The sequence below is a fragment of the Lepidochelys olivacea genome, assembly GCF_965140295.1.
Source record: "Lepidochelys olivacea isolate rLepOli2 genome assembly, chromosome: 2".
Classification (NCBI taxonomy): Eukaryota; Metazoa; Chordata; order Testudines; family Cheloniidae; genus Lepidochelys; species Lepidochelys olivacea.
This window is the reverse complement of record NC_140412.1, coordinates 3791729-3807518: the sequence shown is the minus strand read 5'-3', so window position 1 is coordinate 3807518 and position 15790 is coordinate 3791729. Positions and strand designations below refer to the sequence as shown.

Genomic DNA, 15790 nt, shown 5'->3' with positions numbered 1-15790 from the left:
TTTATTTAAACCAATGCAACTTTTCTAGTATAAACAAGGCTTAAGTTTCACAGTGACCGCCGTAGCACCTGGGGTTCTCCCATTGCTGTAGTTAGTCACCTCTCTGAGAGGCATCAACCTAGTGCTGGCAACATGGGGGACGGGGAGGCAGTGTGGGGAGAGGGCGTGTGTTAGATCATCTTAACTGCAGCACTCAGGGATGTAGATCTGTCACACCTCTGAACAACATCGCTGGGTTGATCTAACTTTTTAGTGTAAACCTGGCCTATTCACTTATTTTAAAGAATGGGGCTGGGAACTAGGACACCAAGAAAGGAAGTGACTTGCTCAAAAGTCACGCAGCACATCAGTGGCAAAGTCAGAAATAGAATCAGTAGTCCCAATGCCTAATCCCCTGTTCTAGCCACTGGACAGCACTGCCTCCCACTGTCCCTAAAAAAGGGCTACAGATGGTTTTCTATTCTATCTACTACCCAAGATCCATAAACCTGGAAATCCTGGGCGCCCCATCATCTCAGGCATTGGCACCCTGACAGCAGGATTGTCTGGCTATGTAGACTCCCTCCTCAGGCCCTACGCTACCAGCACTCCCAGCTACCTTCGAGACACCACTGTCTTCCTGAGGAAACTACAATCCATCGGTGATCTTCCTGAAAACACCATCCTGGCCACTGTGGATGTAGAAGCCCTCTACACCAACATTCCACACAAAGATGGACTACAAGCCGTCAAGAACAGTATCCCCGATAATGTCCCGGCTAACCTGGTGGCTGAACTGTGTGACTTTGTCCTTACCCATAACTATTTTACATTTGGGGACAATGTATACATTCAGATCAGCGGCACTGCTATGGGTACCCGCATGGCCCCACAGTATGCCAACATTTTTATGGCTGATTTAGAACAACGCTTCCTCAGCTCTCGTCCCCTAACGCCCCTACTCTACTTGCGCTATATTGATGACATCTTCATCATCTGGACCCATGGAAAAGCCGCCCTTGAGGAATTCCACCATGATTTCAACAATTTCCATCCCACCATCAACCTCAGCCTGGTCCAGTCCACACAAGAGATCCACTTTCTGGACACTACAGTGCTAATAAACAATGGTCATATAAACACCACCCTATACCGGAAACCTACTGACCGCTATTCGTACCTACATGCCTCCAGCTTTCACCCTGACCACACCACACGATCCATCGTCTACAGCCAAGCTCTGCGATACAACCGCATTTGCTCCAACCCCTCAGACAGAGACAAACACCGACAAGATCTCTATCAAGCATTCTGACAACTACAATACCCACCTGCTGAACTGAAGAAACAGATTGACAGAGCCAGAAGAGTTCCCAGAAGTCACTTACTACAGGACAGGCCTAACAAAGAAAATAACAGAACGCCACTAGCCGTCACCTTCAGCCCCCAACTAAAACCCTTCCAACGCATTATTAAGGGTCTACAACCTATCCTGAAGGATGACCCAACACTCTCACAAATCTTGGGAGACAGGCCAGTCCTTGCCTACAGACAGCCCCCCAACCTGAAGCAAATACTCGCCAACAACCACATACCACACAACAGAACCACTAAGCCAGGAACCTATCCTTGCAACAAAGCCCGTTGCCAACTGTGCCCACATATCTATTCAGGGGACACCATCAAAGGGCCTACTAACATCAGCCACACTATCAGAGGCTCGCCCACCTGCACATCTACCAATGTGATATATGCCATCATGTGCCAGCAATGCCCCTCTGCCATGTACATTGGTCAAACTGGACAGTTTTTACATAAAAGAATAAATGGACACAAATCAGATGTCAAGAATTATAACATTCATAAACCAGCCGGAGAACACTTCAATCTCTCTGGTCACGCAATTACAGACATGAAGGTCTATCTTACAACAAAAAACTTCAAATCCAGACTCCAGCGAGAAACTGCTGAATTGGAATTCATTTGCAAATTGGATACTATTAATTTAGGCTTAAATAGAGACTGGGAGTGGCTAAGTCATTATGCAAGGTAGCCTACTTCCCCTTGTTTTTTCCTGCCCGCACCCCCGACATTCTGGTTAAACTTGAATTTATGCTGGAAATGGCCCACCTTGATTATCATACACATTGTAAGGAGAGTGGTCAGTTTGGATGAGCTATTACCAGCGGGAGAGTGAGTTTGTGTGTGTGTGTTTTGGGGGGTGGGGGTGGGGCGGGAGGGTGAGAAAACCTGGATTTGTGCTGGAAATGGCCCAACTTGATTATCGTACACATTGTAAGGAGAGTGATCACTTTAGATAAGCTATTACCAGCAGGAGAGTGGGGTGGGAGGAGGTATTTTTTCATGGTCTCTGTGTATATAATGTCTTCTGCAGTTTCCACCGTATGCATCCGATGAAGTGAGCTGTAGCTCACGAAAGCTTATGCTCAAATATATTGGTTAGTCTCTAAGGTGCCACAAGTCCTCCTTTTCTTTTTGCGTATACAGACTAACACGGCTGTTACTCTGAAACCTATTCTAAGGCTGAGTTTGCAAAACTAAATAAACTTTATTTTGACCTGACAAATAATACTAACAGATATTTCCTTGAGCATTTAAAGGGTTTTTTTAAAACTTAATTTTTTATTAATCTCATATGGGAAATATATTTTCCCTCTCTAAACCCCGCCGAGATCTGTGTGGAATTTTCAAACAGTTCATCACTCATAGTGTTGCTCATCCTGTCACAACTTGGACTCCAATACATAAGGGGTAGGGCTGGAAGGTAGTAAGAGAATGGAAATGAATGAAACCCTCCCCCCCCCCATTACCCCGATGTGGACTAGAAAACTGCTTTAAAGCACCATTTTAAAGTAAAGTATTCTTCCTACACAGCACGTACCCTAGAAAGAAAAGGTGAGGCAAGGCACAGTTGATGGTTAAAAAATGCCTCAGGCAATCACATCTACCCCCCTCCCCCACTCTCACCTCCTGAAGAAATCAGTTAAAATAAAGTCTTCCAAGTAGGTAAATGCTCTGAAGTCAAGTATCTGCATTATGTAAAAAGAATTGCAAAATGGGTCTTTTGTGAGACACAATGAAGCAATTAACTTGTGGGACGTGCGGGGAATGTAAGCACAGTATTCATCAGCACCTGCAGGAGGAGTAAAACACAGTCATGTTTCACTAATGGGTGACAGGACAAACGGTATGCTCTGAAATCAGGGGCAGCAGCCAGCAGGGCCCCACTTTCCTCAATCAGTGCTGGAGATGAAGGACATCGCAGGACAGGAGGAAAGGCTTTTGCCGTAGCTGTGATGTGCGACATTCAATTTTATTTCAATGATGGACGGAGCCGAGCTTTTAATCATGCTTCTAGAGCTGCAGTTGGGCTGGGATGTACATGACACGTGGCTGAGCTGTATCTCACAACATCAGGCAGCATTACAGAGTAGCAGCCGTGTTAGTCCGTATCCGCAAAAAGAACAGGAGTACTTGGGGCACCTTAGAGACTAACAAATTTTTCTGAGCATAAGCTTTCATGAGCGACAGCTCACTTCATCGGATGCATTCGGTTGAAAATACAGTGGGGAGATTTATATACACAGAGAACATGAAACAATGGGTGTTACCATACACACTGTAATCAGAGTGATCACTTAAGGTGAGCTATTACCAGCAGGAGAGTGTGGGGGATGGGGACAAGGGACGGGACTTTTTTTAGTGATAATCAAGGTGGGCCATTTCCAGGAGTTGACAAGAACGTCTGAGGAACAGTGTGTTGGGGGGGGGGGTGGATAAACAAGGGGAAATAGTTTTACTTTGTGTAATGACCCATCCGCTCCCAGTCTCTATTCAAGCCTAAGTTAATTGTATCCAGTTTGCAAATTAATTCCAATTCAGCAGTCTCTCGCTGGAGTCTGGTTTTGAAATTTTTTGTTGAAGAATTGCCACTTTTGGGTCTGTAATCGAGTGACCATAGAGATTGAAGTGTTCTCCGACTAGTTTTTGAATGTTATAATTCTTGATGTCTGATTTGTGTCCATTTCTTCTTTTACGTAGAGACTGTCCAGTTTGACCAATGTACATGGCAGAGGGGCATTGCTGGCACATATCACATTGGTGGATGTGTAGGTGAACGAGCCTCTGACCATGTGGCTGATGTGATTAGGCCCTAGGGTGGTGTCTCCTGAATAGATCTGTGGGCACAGTTGGCAACGGGCTTTGTTGAGGTGGCACCAGCAGTTAAGCTTCTCAAGGACTATGGCTGCTCTCTGGCAACTCTTTCAGTGCCATTTTCTCTGTGCTCTTGGTTCAGGCAGTATTTCAACATGCTTAGACATTCTCTCCAGATTGAAATTCAGTCTCTAGGTCCTTACGTAGCATTGTGCCTTGGCTGAGGTATCATATCAGCAGTAACTCATGATGACACTGTACCTCTCCCAAGACTAACTCAGTGCTTGCATATATCATTTTCTTAATCCTCACTGATGTACTTTGTTGGAAGCCCAGTCCCTGCCCTGGTCCAGCAAGGAAACTAATTCTCCATGCATCAGCCTAGAGGAGTGAATATAAGCCCTGTACTGAATTGCTTTATTACCTGAATTTATATTAACAGGGTTAAGCAGAGGCACTAGTGAGCTCATTATTTCTCTCAATTAGGGATCAACAGAAAGGCAGATAACTTGACCAGTTACAGTGGCTACTGACTATAAGCAGCTAATATTTGGCGAGTCAATAAACCCTCCTTAAAACCCACATTTACAGCAACACAAACAGATACACATTCCTCAGTTCCTTCTCTTAAACTTAACCTTGGATCTATACCACCTTCCAAGGACAGCTGTCACCAAGGTTAGAGAGCCCTCTAACTACTCACTCAACCAGGGCTGTTCTCTCCCTCTAAAAAGTAGAGGTCTCACCTTCCATTGCTCATTGCTGAGCCAGTTTCAGTTGTATGAATCTTCTCATTGAGATTTGCTAAAAAACACAAAAAATACAACATCCACGCCAGATTCCAACATGTGCTCACAATCAATTGGGTTTTTTAATCCTTTCATTTTAAATATATAAACAGTTGTTAGATTTTATTCCCCTCTGACAGGTGGTGAGTAAAACGACCTGTCAGATGATCAAATAGCTCTGTTCATTGTAGCGCGATTTCACATCTGACTGTTCCCCAGTAACCCAAAAGGATCTGTTGAGTATGTTTCCCCCCCATCCTTGTTTATCCAGAGTAACAAGAAAGTGGTGGTTTTGGGGGGCTTTTTTTTCCTAAAAGGAAGACTACTAAAGCAAAAAGAACATTGAAATAGAAGATCAGAGAGAACAAGGGGAGAGAAGGAAATAGATCCATCTTTCCAAGGGTTTTAGGCTCGGTCTACACCTAAAACTTAGGTCAACCTAGCTATGCCACTCAGGTATGTGAAAAATTCATACCCCTGACAGAACTAGTTAAGCCACCCTAAGCCTCAGTTTAGAGACCGCTAGGTTGACGGAAGAATTCCTCCTTCCATCGTTGTAGTAAGTGTCTTAAACTACAGCAGCACAGTTGTAGTGGAGACCGTGTACAGCATACCTGTAGTGTAGACATACCCTTACATGGCTGCCCATCTCTGCAGTAACCTAGTGCACTTCATTAGAGTCTCTGGCACTTCTTCCTTTTTGGGGTCACAGCTCTCCTTGGAGTAATTTTTGTTGTTTCTAGTGGTTTGGAAACAGACAGTCCCCCAAAGTGTTAGCATAACATGAAAAGAAAAAAGGGGGAATAAAGAGAAAAGTTATTTTGGCCCCAATGAGATATTTAAGAATTATCAGGCAAATGTCAGGTTTCAGAGTAACAGCCATGTTAGTCTCCATTCGCAAAAAGAAAAGGAGGACTTGTGGCACCTTAGAGACTAACCAATTTATTTGAGCATAAGCTTTTGTGAGCTACAGCTCACTTCATCGGATGCATTCAGTGGAAAATACAGTGGGGAGATTTATAAGAAGTTCAGATAATGGCAGAACCTCCCTTCCTTCCTTTTCCCCCAGGAAATGGCACTCTCCAAGGAATTGGTGTGTTTTACCTTTTATTGACTTTAAAAAAAAACAACCCAACAATACAACTGTCAAGGTTCCTTCCCCACTCTGAACTCGATGTGGGGACCTGCATGAAAACCTCCTAAGCTTACTTTTACCAGCTTAGGTTAAAACTTCCCCAAGGTACAAACTATTTTACCCTTTGCCCTTGGACTTCCACTGCCACCACCAAACTTTATCTGGGTTCCTGAGAAAACGTTGTTTGGAAACATCTTTCCCCCCAAAATCCTCCCAACCCTTGCACCCCACTTCCTGGGGAAGGTTTGGTAAAAATCCTCACCAATTTGCATAGGTGACCACAGACCCAAACCCTTGGATCTTAGAACAATGAAAAAGCATTCAGTTTCCTTACAAGAAGATTTTTAATAGAAAAAAAAAAAAAGAATCACCTCTGTAAAATCAGGATGGTAAGTACCTTACAGGGTAATTAGATTCAAAACATAGAGAATCCCTCTAGGCAAAACCTTAAGTTACAAAAAAGACACACAGACAGGAATATTCATTCTATTCAGCACAGCTATTTTCTCAGCCATTTAAAGAAATCATAATCTAACACATATCTAGCTAGATTACTTACTAAATTCTAAGACTCTATTCCTGTTCTATCCCCGGCAAAAGCATCACACAGACAAACACAGGCCCTTTGTTTTTCTCCCTCCTCCCAGCTTTTGAAAGTATCTTGTCTCCTCATTGGTCATTTTGGTCAGGTGCCAGCGAGGTTACCTTTAGCTTCTTAACCCTTTACAGGTGAAAGGATTTTTCCTCTGGCCAGGAGGAATTTTAAAGGTGATTATCCTTCCCTTTATATTTATGACAACAACTGTAGTGAATTCTCAAATTTCTAGCATACTGGAGTTCCCCTTTACTACCTTGGCCTAAGTTTGAAGCAAGGCACCTTCCAGATAAGATTTGGAAATCAGTACAGTAACATAACGAACAGAGAGCGGACAGAGTGAAGCTTCCAGTGAGACAGGAGCAATATGCACTCAGACACAAAAATCATCTGCTCCAAAGGGCATTATGACCACCACTACAGAAAGCCCCTCGTCCACATTTAAGTCAATACTGTGCTTCATACCAGAAGATAGAGGGTTATTTGTGAGCTTGCTAATGAGCTAGAAGAGAACCAGTTTTGCAGGAGAGACAGCTCCTTCAGACAATAACCCACCTGCGAGTTACATGTAGCAGGCAGTCTGCTTTCTGCCCTGGAAGAGAGAGGCAAGGGAAAAACACAAGACTTGGAAAATTATTGTATTCAGAGAACTCTGCTGTAATTACACTTTAGAAAAGCAATTGCTATCCTGCCTTGGATGCTCCCAGATTAAATCAGCTACCACTGCTTCAGCATGAGGGGTCTGGTTCCAATTAGCGTCTCTCTGAGAGACTCCAGATGAATGAGGATGACATGCTTTGGGGGTTCACCCAGACCAGCACAGGGCTGTGTCACTACCCGCCCTGTAACTTTGTGTTCTTCTGTGGTATGTTGCTTCGGCTCAGAGCCCTGAAACCAGCCTCTTGCTTACAACACAGTGACCTCACCCTGGCTTTCACCAGTCAGGTTATTTCTTGTAGGTTGACACCAGTAGCCCTTCCAGCCAGGAGTCTCCCCAACACTGTCTCCTCTGCAGTACTCGGCCTCTCTCACTGTAGCACTCACAAACCTTATTCAGGCTTCTGCTCCTTTAAAGAGACAGTACACAGTATCAGCCCGTTAGTTTGGCTGAAGAGGTTACCCTTCAGTTTGAACTACTGCATTGAGATGGTTGTACAATAAAACAAGATTGTTTGTTAGCAAAGAACATTAATGTAAGTGATACCAAGTAGAAGGAATTGAGATAGAATTGTTACAAACAAAAGTAAAAACACGTTTCTAGGACTCAAACCTAACAAACTAGGGTCTTGGTCTTGCCTATATTCAGATTTCCAGAGACTTTCATCCCCATGTTTGAAAGGTTCCACTTTTCTCGGATGTACAAGAGTTCTGGCCTCTTGTATCTGCCCAGTAATGGAAACCAAAATGGCTCCGTCCTCACTTAGAGCTTCCAAAGTTAAATGACCTTGCTTCAGGAAACAGGAAGGTTTCCTAGAGCTGCAGTTTCCATCCCCTGTCAAGATTGTTAAGTGGCCGTCCTCCACACTGGTTTGCCTGATGGCTTTGTCTGCTTTCAAAGTAAGTGCTTCCATTGTTTCTTCTTGCTCAACTTACAAGGGAGACACATTCAAGCAGGCACCACATTCCTTTGTCTAGGACGGGGTGACTTAAGCCCTGCCTGCCAAACACTATTTAAGAACTTATTTCCAGCACATAGTTATAATTTTTCATACATCACCGATGCATACACCACTCCATAACACTAATGATCAGCTTGTTGCCAGTTTGCATATGACACCTTACATGACCCCTTTTAGATACAGATTATGCCAACAGTGAGTTGGGATACTGAGTTGGTCAGGTCAGCTGAGGCTGTCAGCTACCTACCAGGGAGCCCCCTGCCCTCTGGCATTGGGCTGCTCTTAGGGTCAAAGTGGGTCTGAGAATTAGTCAGAAATTGTGGTTATGGTCTCATGAATCTGCTGCAAGAGGACAGAACTGTGGGTTTGTGTCAATGATTTGATATACAGTTTAAAAGAAGTTATTCAGCAGTGACTGATTCAGCTATTGGAAGAAGGGTTGTCTGAAAGCACCTGACCTGCTCTGAGTAATGAGAGGAACAGAGGAGCTAAAGGGAGTTTTAAATGGCCTTTGTATCCATCTTCTGACTGTCATTTCTGGAGCACTTTGTGACCCACTGGACACTTTCAACTCTCCCTTTGCATTTCACTTGTACTGCATGAGATAAAAGAATCTAGCAGGTCACAAAGCACTGCTGAAAAGGCAGTCACCAAAAGTGGGAGATGGGAAGTAGGAGAGGAGTCAGGAACAGACACACACATAGCATTTTACATCTTCAAAGCAGAGGGCAAATGTTAACCCAGCGGCAGCTCTGGGATGCAGGCTTCATCCCTGCTTCACCAATAGGAACAGCCCTGGAGAACTCACTTTCCTGGATCCCAGTTCTATAGTCAGCCCACTAGGCCACATTGCCTTTAATAAAGCAGAAGCACTAAGGCTCAGGAAATTAAGAAAAGAAAGGGAGGCCAAAGAACTTCAGTAATATATTCCACATCATACAAGAAGAGTTTCAATAACCTTCCTTCCACACTTCTATCTTGGGCATTTATCTGGCATGGACTGCTGTAGTATCCAAGCTCACGTCATTTCTCTCCCCCTGTATGAAGCATTGTCCGTGCTGGAATTTGCATAATGTGCTACAAATAAGTTATTTTAATAATTTTTAAATGAAAAAAATATTTATTTAAAAGCTCTCCAGATTGGTCTATTAGAACATGGCTCAGATTGCTGAAGGCACCTGGACCAATGCACTCGAGCCATCTGTTAATGCTACACTAAAACCAAGGCAGGGGGTCAGGCCGGCCAATACAGCACAGCCTGGTCTGGGAGTTGGGCTAGCTGGTGCAACTGGGGCGGGCTGGCGGGACTCCTCTGGTCATGGGGGAGGAGGGGGTGTCTCAGGCAGAAGGGGGGGGTGGTGGGTTAGCCTCCTTGAAGCGGGGTTTCACCCATTGCCCATGTCCCAGCCCACAATAATACATACATAATTCATTTAATTCAGTAGACCCCAAAGAGACTTAAACTTAATTCAGTACCTTTTGTCAAGGATATAGCAGGAAATTGCCATATCTGTCACAAAGACTTACTAGCCCAGGCACAGACTTCTTACTCATGTGCCATGATAAGACATTGTACACGACTATCAAAGATAGATAAATTTGTCATAAGCAAGTAGAATTTCAAGGTTGTCTTAGAAATGTTGGAGTTAGAATAAATCAGTATCTGATGGCTCATCCGCATGGGGGGCTAGAAAGCATCTTTGCTGCTTAGAAGGCTTATATGGTACAAAGACAGCTGCACGTGCCATGCACTGCCATTTAACTACCACAGAAAATGCAGCAGTGGAAGCCTTTGTCCTGAACCTATTTCCAACTTGCAGGACTTGTGTAATTTTCTCTGTAGTGTTTGTACTAATTCTTGAACAAGTTGACCCCCGCCCCATGGATCATAGTGGACCAAAGGCAAATCAACCAACCCAAGCGGTTTGGGTGATGGCAGCATTCCATAATGCCTGTCTCAGTCTTATGACTGTGGGCCAGTAGCCAGCCTGTGTATTAACTAAATGGAGGCAATGGAGCGAAGTTCATGTGCACTCCATCTTGCCAAGCATCAGCTTCCACAGCATCAGCATCTACAGTGCTGGGTAGAAGGAAGCAGTTCAAGGCCTTTGCTGAAGGGATGTCACAGACTGATGGTGTCACAGATGAGATCTACATTAGCTCATCATGCTAAGGAGTCACAAAGGCAGGAACACTCTTTTGTTTGGTTTTGCCAAATTTTCAGAATGTGACCAAATGGCCTCAGCAAAGAGGCAAAAAAGTGACAATCTCCTTCCCCCTTGGGCGTTCATGCTGAGGTGTTTCCTGGCCCCTTGGGGCTGCACGGTGTTATGACAGTTGGAAACTGGAGTTTTTAACTCAGTCTGGTGCATTTAAGACTCTGCAGCATGCTGTGAAGGATGCTCGCTCAGAATTTAATTCTCCTGAGTAAGTTGCTCTAAACATTAGATATACAGTGACATCAATTGGTGAAGCATTCTTGGAGTCTGTCAATCAGAGGTGAAGCAATGCATTCAGGGGAATCTGGGCAGCAGCAGGCTGCTCTGGATTTGATGACCCCCACCTTAAAATATTTGGAAATCTAGATTAAAAAAGAGAACTGACTTGGCAATTTACTGTGAGGCTGGGGAGAAGAGAGAAGTTGGAGATTTGGGGGTTTCCCCAAGACATTTGCTTCTCCCTTTATGCTAAGAATCGTGGGGAGCCCTTGGTTACACCATTAGAGCTTAAGCCAGGGAGTTTAATGGGGTACTCTAACTACCTACTGCCTCCTTGTCTTCCTTCCCTTGCTGGGCTCTCATGTCTTTGACCTCAAGGATGCATCTTCCAGAATATTGGAACTCTCAACCTGAAATCTCAGGGCTAGGTAATGAATCCCCCCATTACTAATCTCATGTGTCAAAGGAACAGTGTCCAGTGTTGTAGTGAAGTTTGGAAATTCCATGTGTGTATCCTGATGTGAAGTGGACAGGACAGGAAGGACCAACATTGGATTGACCTATCTTTTTGTCTCGTACTCAACTAAACAGCCCTTGTATGTTACAGAAGTAGCAAGCCTTGGAAAGAAGCTGTCCACATAGGAATAGTAGCTATTTAGTTGTTAAAATTCTTTTATGTTGGCATAAATTTTTTTGCTCCTTCCTTTATTGCATTCCTTTTATTATGCTTATTGTTATTCATCCTCCTTTAAATCTTCCTGCTCTACCAGACCCGTGGTCACTTATGTCCACATGCAATTCCATTGATCTGTCAATCATACGGTACTTGTTTGTGCATCTAGAAGTATTTTTTCACACAACGCACAGTCAATCTGTGGAACGCTTTGCCAGAGGATGTTGTGAAGGCCAAGACTATAACAAGGTTCAAAAAAGAACTAGATAAGTTCATGGAGGATAGGTCCATCAATGGCTATTAGCCAGGATGGCAGTAATGGTGTCCCTAGCCTCTGTTTTTCAGAAGCTGGGAATGGGCGACAGGGGATGGGTCACTTGATGATTATCTGTTCTGTTCATTCCCTCTGGGGCACCTGGCATTGGCCACTGTGGGAAGACAGGATATTGGGCTAGATGGACCTTTGGTCTGACCCAGTATGGCCTTTCTGATGTTTTTAAGAAAAACACGACAACTTGTAGATGATCTGACTCATGTAGGCCTGTCAACAGGGACAGAGCTAGTTTCCTTTGAAAGTTTGCTAAGATTCCTGCTGATGCTATAAAACAGATCTTCTAACTTGAGTGATGGCTTATTTTTCCAGGCTCCTGTCTGATACAGTGGCTTTTCCCCCTTCCCTCAGTCTTGTCAATTACTCAATATTCTGTCCTCTCAAGGGATTTTATTTTTCAGAGTCAGAACCTTCAAAAATCAACCTTAAGATAATGAGTAGTGCGTTCTTAGCAACAGCTATGGAGTGGTGAATTTTGATCTGCTATAAAATAAGTCGTTCATGTGGACCATCTGTCATAAATGACATTACCATATTTCTCATGACCTTGAAACTTGTAACTTGCAAGTGAGGGACAAGATAGTTGCCAGCAATATCATTTCCAGCCTGGTGCTTCAGTAGGAGGAGCTGATTACAATCAAACTGTGATTCACCAGCAACGGCATGAAGAGCCATACTGTCCATTGTGTGCCCAGAAACAGGGAGCAAAGACCAGGGAATAACATCCCATATTTCTCCCGACATTTAGTCTCCTCCAGGATCTTGCTGCAATACTTAGGATGGGAGTAGGGATTGTTAGCTACTCCAAAGCTTGCCTCTTGCCATGTGATCTTGTGACCATGCAGCAGCACATACCGTATATGGCTTTGGGTCATTGAGAGCTCACTCATCTACAAGCCTGATATTTGAGTCATTCTCTTCTAATTGCTCTTGGGCTGGCATCTCATGACACTTTCTTTGAAGATCGGCAAGGCACTAACATCTGCCAAGTGAATATGAGCATGTTTTAGGGCAGAACATATTAAATGCTGCTTCATCTGAGTAGCCCTATGTGAACTTTCGAGCTTTACACTGAAAACTTAAAAATCAGTACTTTGGACAGTAATCCCAGCAACACTTGCATTTGCGTGTATTTCACAGGCATTTAAAGCACAAGGGTACATTGTGCAATCTTGTTGAAGGAGATATCTTACGTGTCAGTTCTTCAAATGTATAATGCCCCAAAAGAACCCTGGGTATAGCTAAACATAGAGAGGGTGACATGAACTAGAAAAAATAAAATATAGCCGAATAATTAGTTGCAGTCAGTGCTGACTTGCACCATCTGAATTTCATGGACTCTTTACATCTGGGTAATTTGTTCATTTTTTGTGCGTAAATACAAGCTTAATTCACTTGTGAGCTCCCACCTACCTCAGAAAACTGGGACTTGAGTCTTGCAGACTCCGCTGGAAAAAAGGTGTCTTAAAAGCAACATTACTGTACTGGAGCCTCTGTCCTGAGCATCTGGAAGAACCTTCCCACTTGCTGATTAAAAACAATCTCCCAGACTCACCAAGCCTCCCAGAAGTTCTGTGGAATAGTTAGACAGAAGGGAGACCAGGACTTACTGTGGTCAACTCCTTCCTGGGTAACGAACTGGCTAAAGACATGCCATGGCAGTGCCTGTTCCACTAGCCGCATCTGTGATTCAGATAGGTAAATTCCCTTTGCTGCGGGCAGTTTGCTCTGGGAAGCAGAGGGGTGCTGAGTGCCCTTCGTTTCAGATGTTTGCTGTAACAGAGGAACTTCATCCCAGTCCACTTGTTCAGCCTGCAGCTTCTAATCCAAGCTTCTAAAACTTGCCTGAAGACCTTGCTTAGCTAGAGCCTATTCCAGTCCACTGAAGCCAATAGGAAGCATCCAATTGAATTCAATAGACTCTGAATAGAGCCCACAGCTGGACCATTTTCTAAGTTACGTCCCAGCCTTCTGAAGTTGCCTGAGCCAAGCCTCAGTAGATTGTGTGAAAGGAGATCACAGCTCCTTGTGGAGGAGTTACCGTCGTCTTTGGATTTGGATTCAGAACTCAAGACAAGAACACAAGGACTGCAGAATAGGCCGGATACCAAGAGAGTGAGGCAGGGAGAACATGTGCATGTGCTACATACAGAGAAAGAAAAGGGGTTAAGTGATGCAACACAGTGCTTCTGCAAGTCATAATTTTAAGGCTCAGAAGCCTCATTGAAATTAGCTTTGACAGAAGCTTAATTTTATTGCCACTTTCCTGAATAAAATTTGAGTTCTATCCTAATAGGAACATGGCTTTTTTTCTTCTTTCTGAAACCAGCATCTAATCTGAACTCTGTGTCTATGTGTGTGTTTTCACACCATATCTTTTAGAGAATTGATCAGAAAGAAGTAGTTTCTCTAGCTTTGCACTTTGTTGTATAAGGAACTAACAAAATAAATGTCCAACCTTTTGTTCAGTGTGTGTGAATTGCCAGGCGTTCTATAAATAAATAAGCCTGATGATTTATGCAGCCCGTTACAGAGTGTTGTTAAGGGGAAGAGAGTCCCCCTACTTCCCCGTGCCATTACAGATGCACGTTAAGCAAAGCTGGAGGTGTAGCTCTTTTGCGCTGAATCATATATGCACATTTATATAAAAATGTGAATGCTGCCTTTAGACAAAGAAAGCTAGGGTAAGCTAAATCTAGTGCCTAAATGGAGTAAGGTGTAAAGAGAAATGCATCTCTGCTTTCTGTTCAATCTGGAGGAACGTGAAGTGGGAGTATCAAGAATGTCAAGGGGCAACTGACCTTTGACCTTGTATAATATTTATGTGTGTGAGAGAGAGGCTTTAAAATGTGCTAGTCTGGAAAGCAACGCTTCAAAAATGGCATTATGAGGTTCCAGGCTTGTTCTCTCAATGACTCCAGATCAAATCTACTCAGTGTAGAGTGTTTGTGTTTTCTAACTGCCAGTCCTGTAAACTTCCTCCAGATTCTGAGAATCAAGCTGGGTTCACAGGTGTTTGGAACTTGGTAAACAGTTCTGTTGCTCATTGCCCAGGGAGTAGACTGTCCAGCTCCCTCTTCGTTGTCTTGGCACTGCAGGGCTAATGCAAGTAAAAAAGTAGTAACGTTGTCCAGTCCACTGAAGTTGGCATGTACAGATGAGGGTGGAGGACAGACTTTACCGAGTAGCAAGGGGCCATTTCTACATAATAGTTCTCCTCTGAAAATCTGCCTGACTAACAAAACATTGAGCAGGCTCTCCATAGGTGTGCAGATGAGTTAACAAAAAAACAAAACCTCTGGCCCTGCAGAGTTTACAATAAGTTGAAATGTATTTTATCTATTTCTGTGCCGACAGCATGCTAAACTTTATATAGTCCTTGCCCTGAACATAGTATGGAGTACTATGCTAATGTAGAATGGCTTTCAAATAAATGGGTATGGAGTGACAAGCCCTAGGAAAGGAGATGGTTTGAGAGGGACGAAGGTTGTGGGACAAGATCGTGAGATGCTTTTGTTATGGGCACGCTTTGTTGGATCCTTTCTTAATGTATAGTTAGTGTTCAGGGGAAAATATGACCTATTTGGGGTTTTGAGGAAAGTCAGTTGAGAGCAATCCAAGGGAAGCAGAAATCTATTACAGTCCATGGATGGCTAAATGATGGTAACTGAGCCACCTGAGAGATAACAATTCTGAGTGTGGTCCCCAGGCTTGTGGGGATTGGAGGCCAGTGTCTGTGAATGTGGGTGGGGGTACATCCCTGTCACCCACAAGCTAAAATATTGATGCAAATTGCTGTCCTTGGTAATTTCCTTCTTCCCCATTCCTATGTTGCAGTTCTTCACCTCCCGGAGTGTTTGAGAAAGAATATGAAATATACCGGGATTACAATACAGAAGGTCAACTTCTCCACTACAGGTAGCTGACATTTATCTACAGTAACGGGGCTTTGTCTTCTGAGAATGACTGACTGAAATGTAAACAATGCCGTATTGTGTGTGGGATTGGGGACGCTATTTGTGAGTGTGTCTGTGAGGGGAAAGCGAACTTCATGTA

The 15790-nt window shown here is 43.8% G+C and overlaps 1 protein-coding gene across 1 annotated transcript in view; it reads left to right on the top strand.

The window, feature by feature from the left end:
- The window catches only part of ARHGAP39 (Rho GTPase activating protein 39), a 422273-nt gene that overhangs the window by 161875 nt on the left and 244608 nt on the right, over positions 1-15790 (top strand). Inside the window, exon 3 of the mRNA XM_084619553.1 lies at positions 15572-15652. Coding sequence (XP_084475679.1) covers positions 15572-15652 — 81 coding nt within the window. The remainder of the gene's footprint in view (positions 1-15571; positions 15653-15790) is intronic.